Source organism: Beta vulgaris, chromosome 1 (genome assembly GCF_026745355.1).
Source record: "Beta vulgaris subsp. vulgaris cultivar EL10 chromosome 1, EL10.2, whole genome shotgun sequence".
Lineage (NCBI taxonomy): Eukaryota > Viridiplantae > Streptophyta > Magnoliopsida > Caryophyllales > Amaranthaceae > Beta > Beta vulgaris.
Window position 1 is genome coordinate 12,371,918 of NC_079202.1, and position 8,793 is coordinate 12,380,710.

General features: G+C 37.6%; 1 protein-coding gene across 1 annotated transcript; it reads right to left on the bottom strand.

Moving 5' to 3' along the window:
* Positions 1-4,966: 4,966 nt before the first annotated feature.
* On the bottom strand, positions 4,967-8,214 carry LOC104905745 (lon protease homolog 1, mitochondrial-like). Its single transcript, XM_057396241.1, has 3 exons — positions 6,973-8,214; positions 6,815-6,880; positions 4,967-6,615 (listed from the first exon to the last, which is right to left on the bottom strand). Exons 1-3 carry the CDS (start codon positions 7,219-7,221, stop codon positions 6,562-6,564), a joined length of 369 nt encoding a protein of 122 aa, XP_057252224.1. The 5' UTR covers positions 7,222-8,214; the 3' UTR covers positions 4,967-6,561.
* Positions 8,215-8,793: the final 579 nt, after the last annotated feature.

Below are 8,793 nucleotides of genomic sequence, written 5' to 3' on the forward strand. Positions count from 1 at the left end.
AACAATTACCAATTTGATTTCACTTAATTTTCTGTTTCTCATTAGCTACTTCATAACTCCTCAATTACAAACTCCAATTTCCTTTTATTACGCACTAAAGACATAAATCACAATCTTTTGGTTTTTTTTTCTTTTGTTTACTTTTTTTTTGAGTAAGGATTTAACAAATCATCTACAAGAGGAAATCGATAGGAGTTTAAAAGAAAATAACTATGAGGAGTTGAACTCAATGAAATCAAACATCACAAACACCACAAAATATCTTTAATGTCACACTATAACTTCATCAACATAGCTTCACAATCCCCTAGGTAGGACAAGGTAAAGGGCTAAAGATGTAGTTAATCAAGAGAAACAGTCTAGGCTCAGAGGGGTAACAAAAGGGAAATAATCAATGTGGGTGGCAGTTGGTTATGTAGCTCAGAAATAATAGATGCCTCAATCATATTCAATGTACAAACAAGTCAATACGGTCTCAAGGAGCAGCAATGCAAGTTCTAGAGAATAATAGCCAAGGAAGAGCATCACACATGAAAAGAAAGACTAAAAAGATGTTAGTCTATTAGGCTTAAAACAACCTTACTAGGTATATATATTTGGCTAACAAGTATAGTCAAGTCTCCCTTGGGAGGATCAAACCGTCTTACCACAAACCATTCAAATCACAACGGGCAAGGAGAGATAAAAAAAATAGTTCTGAGTTATTCAAATCATGCTTAGATTTCACATAGAGATGAGCCTAGAACCAAGCTTAGTGTGTACTATCAGCAGAGATCGATCCTACATGCAACCTAGAATGCAACTTAATGATGAAACTATATGCAAAGACGGAAAATTAAAATGCCTAAATGATGAATATGTACAGATCAGGAGAAGGGATAGAGGGAACTCATGGATCAGGAGGAGCGTCATGCATGGTATGATCACTGGAGCTGCCCGACGTCCATCCTTTTGAGATGTGCCATGTGCGAAGATCGCAAAGTAGCTCGGGAACATCACCAAAGGTGGGTTGGAAAGCCTGGTGCTGAGAAGTCATCACATCTACAGAGCGGTGCATAGCCGCAAAAGAATTAGAGTGAGATTGATGGAGCAGCTGAACCTCTGTACGAAGGATCCCATTATCGCCACGAAGTGCATCAAGCTCGTGAGCATATGGGAGGAAGGGAGGCTCGTCATCCTGAGTAGACGGCTCGGGAGCATGGCTAGGCTCCCCGCTAAGGTCCTTAGCAGGGATCCAAGAGAAATCAGGAGCAAAAAGCCAATTCTCCGGGTCGTAGATGACGGTGCGCTCCGGGTTTGGAAGTTAAGCATAAGGGCGTTGCCCGACCTTCCAAACATACCCCTCTGCAGTGACCTCAGCAGCAATCCAACCCATAGTCGGGAAAGCCTTCAGATCAAGGTGTGTGCTACCTGGGATGACCTGGTGACTTGTCAAATCAATACCAAAAGAAGAAGCAATCACAGATATCATACCACCAATAGCAATGTCACCGCGGGAGCGAGTAACCTCATCCAAGTGGTCCATAAGCCACATAGAGGGGTTCAAAAAGCTTGCCCCATCCACAAGACACCATAAAATATAATGCTCGCGTAAAGTGACAACCCTAGCACTATCGCCCCTGGCAAAAATGGTCAATGACAGGAATCGGTGTACGGTGTGCAGCCGGGGCTAACAACCCCAGAGGCCTTAGCACGTTGTGTATAGTAACAAAAATAAATTCCTAACTAACAAACAACCTGTGGAATCATTCAAATTATGATTCAAATTCCTAACAAGCTTGGGTTGCCGGGGAAATCATTCAAATTATGAAAATAAACTCGGCCATTCGATTTATGATTTATCATTCATGGGCGTTGATGAGATCCTTCCGTTTACATTTAGCAGCACCTTAGGATGGCATAACCTTAATATTAAGGGCACCCTTGGTTGTAAGTGGACCTATTCGAAAACAATTGGATGATCTGAAATAAAAAAAATGGACATCCTTTGGATAAGGAGTTATTTCCTCTTTCTCCATCACCTTCCATAAGCTAAGTCATCATCCTCAAACCATCATCTCCATGATCATAAACCAAACAATCCCTTCAACATCAAAGCTTCACAAATAGCCTCCAAGCCTTCCAATACCCTAAACCAATAACTTAAGTGCTAGCCTCGCTACATAAAAAAAAAAAAAGAGTCAACGTCAGGCAAAAAAAAAAGTGGGCAAAAATAAAAGTGCAAAAAAAAAAGTAAAATCAAAAGAAAACGCACATGACAAAAATATGCAAAAAAGAAAAAGCCAAAGGCAAGAAATAAAAAGTCAAGCTAGGGGACTTGCATACAAGTTCTACCCTTCATTCAATCCCTTCAATCAATCAAACCTTAATACCTATAATTCAAATCCACCATCCTTACCTTATCCTAACCAATTCAACCTTCATATAAACCTCAAGCTTCGACCTTTCGTCAACCCTAACTCCTTTTCAAGTTATGTCCAAGCCCGCTAGGTTGAAAACCCTTTGATTTTCTAGAGTTCAGGAGCATAATCTCTTTCTAGATCCCGACATATACTCGAGTCTGCACCTAGCCTCGTTAAAGCCTTTCCCCACCTACATTCATATAATTCACAAATTCAAACTTTTTATTTTTCAATCCAAACTCTCCTTTTCTCCGAAGGACTCTCCAACAATTCCATGGTCACTGGCGATATCTGACTTTGCTTGTGTCAACTCCCCAAAGAAGAATCCCCAGCGAACAAGTTTCAACATTCAAGACAGATCAACTACATTTCAACATTCAAGACATATCAACTACATTTCAACATCAGATCAAGTACATTTCAATCAAGGCTCAAGCCTAATTCAAGGTAAGCTCACCCAAAGTGGGGGCTCCTATTTGTGGTGATGCCTCCAATTCAAATTAAACTTCTGAAAAGTTATAATTCGCGAACCTTGTTTACGGACCCCGAATATTTACTAAAAACGATTTTCGAAAATTATTCTATTCAATCAAGATCTATCTATCTTTCTACACATCTTCTAATCTTGCAAAACACTGACCTTGCATTGCAACCTTGCAAAACTCTTATCTTGCATTACATTACATACATTCTAGTCTTGCATAACCCTGACCTTGCACAACCTTAATCCTGAGATTGCGACTCATACATCCTTAAAGAGACTAAGTTTGCATTATTGCATCATTATTATGTGCTTAGTCTGAGTTGTTTGCACCTATCTGCTAACATCTTCTTCTACAGTAACCAGATTGCTTGTAGTTCTTGTCTTGCATACTAAATTTGATTTGCAGAGACTGACATATATAGATCAACTCTAAAATGAAGAGCATTTAGAATCGTTCTCCGTCTCGACACCGTATACTTTGACTATCGGTTTTCTAAATCTGGGTCAAAGTGAGGGCTTATGTAGACACATAATCGTGCCTCCCTAATTAAGGATCCAATGATGAAACATATCGCGGTATTAGTTGGCGCGACCCAACGGAAGAGAAATCTAAAGAACCACTCCAAAATTGTGTTTTGAAATGATATTCTAAAGCCCAATTGATTTTTCATGATGATTAATTGTATTTTAAGCCCATAAAATTTATAATTCCATTTAAAAGCCCAATCAAATATTTATTATTTTAATAAATATTTTTCATAAACATTTTGATTATCTTTGATAAATAAAGTCAGATTTTTAATCGGTAAAGATCAATCTCCAGAATTTTAGGGATAAAAAAGGTATATTCCAAAGACGCGCAGAATAAAAAATAAATATTCCAGAGTATGCGCCGGACGCGGGGGCCGCGCTCATCGCGCCACGTGCGTCCAACACCTTGGCCATATCGCGTTGATTTGTGACTCACACAGAGTCCCGTGTGTGATGCAACAACTGTGTGAGACGCAACTTTCCTTTCTATCTTTTCAAAAATGTGTTTACACGTGTGCATTTCTGATTGGGCTAGTTGCGTCAGGCACACCAATCTTTAATGTAAAATCATTCTATTGTATATTCTAAACCTTTTTCTTCTTTTTATCTATTTTCATGTATTATTATATGTTTTCCTGATTATTATAAGCATATTATATGATTGTTCCTGCTTTATCGCTTTTATGACCCACATGTTCTTTTTGCTGATAAAGACCTAAAGGACTGTTCCAACATTAATTAGATTAATTTGGACAACCTGTTAGATTTCTTATAATATTGGTTGCCTAAATAACATATCACTAAAATTAGCCCTTTTTTTAGTTTCCTGAACCGATCTAGATTAATTATTTTTAGGGTGTTTAAAATATTACATGATTATTCTTTGGCATAAAATTTGTTGTGAATTGATATTTAGTAGAGACTAGCAATGCGCAAAATGGTTCCTGATTATATTCGTACCCTTACCCCCGAACTCAATCTTTGGTTCACTTTGACCATTTATGAAGTCATCACGGGGAAATCTACATTGGATAAGTCCCTAATTTGTCCCTGCGGTTTTCTCATATCCAATCAGGTTTATGATTCTTCCTTTAAGGAATTGTTGGCGACTTCAAAACATTTTCAATTCAAAAACCTTTACAGTGGGGTAGTCAAATTAAATATGCGCTCACACCCACAACAAGAATGTCACCCTTCTCCGTCCGCCAAAATCGGACGCTAAAAATGTGGGATCGGACGCTAAAGCTGTTAGCGTCCGCCAACGGACGCTAAAAGGTCGATGCAAAACCCTTAGTCGCTAATTCTTCGATTAGCGTCCGCTTAGCGGACGCTAAAAATTTAGCGTCTGAAATTTCAAATTTAGCATCCGACTTTAGAGTCGGTCGCTAATTAGGGTGTTTAAAATATTACATGATTATTCTTTGGCATAAAATTTATTGTGAATTGATATTTAGTAGAGACTAGCAATGGGCAATATGGTTCCTGACTATATTCGTACCCTCACCTCGAACTCAATCTTTGGTTCACTTTGACCATTTATGGAGTCATCACGGGGAAATCTACATTGGATAAGTCCCTAATTTGTCCCTGTGGTTTTCTCATATCCAATTAGGTTTATGATTCTTCCTTTAAGGAATTGTTGGCGACTTCAAAACATTTTCAAATTTAGCATCCGAATTAGCGTCCGGCTCTAGAATCAGATGCTAATTAGCGTCCGACTCTACAATCGGATGCTAATTAGCGTCCGACTCTAAAGTCGGATGCTAATTAGCATCCGATTTCAGAGTCAGACCCCGTACGGTAATTCTCTGTTTTCTTTTTTCAAATGTAATGTTCCAGGCTTGTATTTGTATGGTGCAATGTTGAGACTTGTCAGTAACCACTTTTTCTTGGTTATCGTGTTGGGTCAGACTTGTCACTATCAAATATAATAATGCAAATTTAGAGGAAAGAAATCATTTCTTCTTCAATAAACAAATCTATCTAATACATTAGAAAGCAATCATTTCTTCTTCAATATATAAATCTTCAATCTTCAACCTTTCCAAGTCATCCTATCAAACTCAAACAAACCTGCAAAAGTAAAAAAATCACAATTTGAAACAGAAAAAAATCAAAAAAAAAAAATTGTTAGCACCCCCAATTAAGTGACAGACCCACCCAGACCCACACGAACTACCCACCACCACCCTTCGAAATCCACCCAGCCCCACACTAAAACCATCCATCCATAACCACAAACCCAACCCTACCCAACGAAAAACCTGCTTATATTTTCCATTCAACAACTAAAACCATTTACATTGCTGTTAATAGTTTCTACACCAAAATTCACAAATCACCACAACAACAAAACAAATCAAAACATCCCATTTAAGAAGCAACTAAATCCACGAAAAACCAAACCCAGTAAACTTTTCATCACCAATATAACTGATTCTTTAATTACAATCACACATAAAACAGAAACAAACAAAAACTGAAAAGCAACAAGCCAACTCAGATCAGCTAAAACAAATTGAGTGTGATGAAGAAACGAGGAGAGAGAATTGGGGTTGGTGTCTTGGTGATGAAGCATTCACTATATTATACCACAATTTTGAATTTTCACAACCCCCCAACCTTATCAAACCGATTGATTCCCCTGTCTATGCCCGTCTCCACATGCCAATCAAGATCTGTTTAATTTACACTTAAAACATTTTGATACTTAACTCGTACCAATATCATTCTTAAAATCATTAAAATAATCCCACGACACCAGATGCTACTACAGCACAACACTCACTATACCCAATATTAACACATATAATTTGCTAAACAGTCCTGTCAAGTGAACTTGTCCTACTACCACAGAGAATGCAACGATGTTAATTAATAGATTAGGCAACTCAAGAGCTTGATGTTCAACCTCACCTTTGTATATGTTTAAACATGATCCCTCCAGAGTGAACTTCTTTGCAATACATCCCTTACAGTAGATATAACCTCAAATGAGGTTGCTTTTATGACATCATCATTTTTTGTCGTATGGTAAATCCTACAACAAGAAGAGTGGCCTCGATCAGCTCGGCATCAATCTAAACAAGCAATTACAACTTACAAGAAAACAGTTTAAAGAAAAAATTGCGAAAAAGAAAATATTCAATGCCTTGCCTTCAGATGATCAACTTTGACAGTGAGAGGATCCTCATTCACCTGTAAACAACACCATGGCAATAATCATAAGGCATTGCATTGAAGAACTAGAATAAGTATTACAACTAAAAAATGTGTACTAGAAACCAAGCAGCACGCAAGTGAAGCATGCAAACAGCAGCAGAAGAACATCAGAACAAGCAGTATATAAATCAAAAGCACATGATCTCATGAGTAACTCTAACATCGACAAGCTTACCATCTCCGTTATCCGAAGTCTCCGGTGACCGATAAGAACAACCTGCTCTCCCTGGATGCTTGTAATCTTTCCAAAAACACATGTATACCGAAAACCAAAAATCAGTAATCCATTAAGATTGATCATCTGAAAGAAAATTATGATTCCAACAAGGGTACCTGGGCCAACGTCCCAACTTCATGCAGTTGATTTAAAAGTTCTTTTCCTTTAAGATCATTAATGTTCTTCTCTGTGTTAGAATCAGCCTCATCTTTAACAAGGAAGGCACCAGCATAGGGGGCTTGCCTTCTTTGACTTTCTGCTAGAGCTGCTAACAATTTGGGATCCTGGAGAAGTATAACATTCAGGCCATACATACGTGAAATTATAATACATTGGACTAAAGACTTAGCTCTATAATATATCATCTATAATATCACAAGTCTCTTCTAATAATATATCAAATAACAATCATCAAACAACCAAAGCCAAATCAAAATCAATCAATATAACATTAATTTAAGCTTGAACATCAACATGCATTTACCAGTCATCAGCATCATCGTCATACTTGAATCTATGGTTCACAATCACAACAAGTTTTAAGCAAATAAACAAACAAGTAGAATTAGATACTATAGCTAATATTAAACGGAAGGGTGATACCAAAGATGAGTAAACTATAAAAAATATCTCTTCTAGATACCAAAACATTACAATGTGATTGGGAATTGTAGATTGTCGCTTATTACTCGAAATCCTGCCATCCCTAACCCAAGACCCCAGACCCACCGCGCCCAAAAACCCCCCAAACCCAACCCAAAATGCGAAACCCTAACCCAAATACCCAAACCATCTACGAACCCAAAGCCCCACCCACCCGAACCCCCACACGAGCCGGCAAGCACCAACCTCCCCGACAACCCCACGAATAGACCCACCCAAACCAAAACAATAGATCCAAAAACCCAAACCAAAACAACAGCGAAAATGAACATCCAAAAACGAAGATCAAAAAACGAAAATTGAAAACAAAAGTTCAAAAACTAAAAATTTAAAAAGCGATAATTCAAAAACTGAAAATTTAAAACCAAAAATGAAAATTCAAAAAACGAAATTTAAGAAACTGAAATTTAAAAAGCGAAAATTAAAAAATTGAAAATTGAAAAACGGAAATCCAAAAATGAAAATTCAGAAATGAAAATTGAAAATCGAAAATCCAAAAACTGAGAATTCAAAAACTGAAAATCCTAAAATGAAAATTCAAACGATAATTAAAAATAAAATAAAATATACCTGATCGATAAAGAAGCGGCGGTGATGCTTGAAGACGACGATGATGGTCAGAGACAGAAGCGGCGATGATGCAACCAACTGAACAAAAATACCAGATCTAAACGAGAGAATTTGAGGTGAGATGAAGAGTTAGACAGAGGAAAGAATTGAGGTGAGAGAGAATTGAGTGAGAGGATTTTATTTCTTATGGACAATTGGAAGGTTTGGTCGATTGATTTTGGTAATAAGACGAATAAATTAGCGTCTGCTAAACGGACACTAATTTACTTAACGGACGCTAATTAGTGTCCGCTTTTGTAAACGGACGCTAATTAGCGTCTGTTTACAAGAACGGACGCTAAAAAACAAGAAAGCAGACGCTAATATGCGTCTGTCATATATCAGACGCTAATTTTGAATTTACCGTCCACTTATACTATCGGACGCTAAATTCAGACGCTAAAAAGGCGTATTCTTGTTGTGATCGTGTAGGCAAAATAAAATTACGTGTATGCCATGTCCACTTGTTGGAGCTTTATGCTCTCTTTTTTCCCTATCTCACTCTAGATACCTTTCTCTATCTCCAATCACTCTAATATTAACATGATTTTCTAGTGCTATGTGATAAGAGTAGAGGTTTGGAGGAAGATAATATATTATTGCATGTAGGGCCATTTATTAACGGTACAACTGGTAAAAAAAAAGCGTGTGGGGGCCACTTCCTC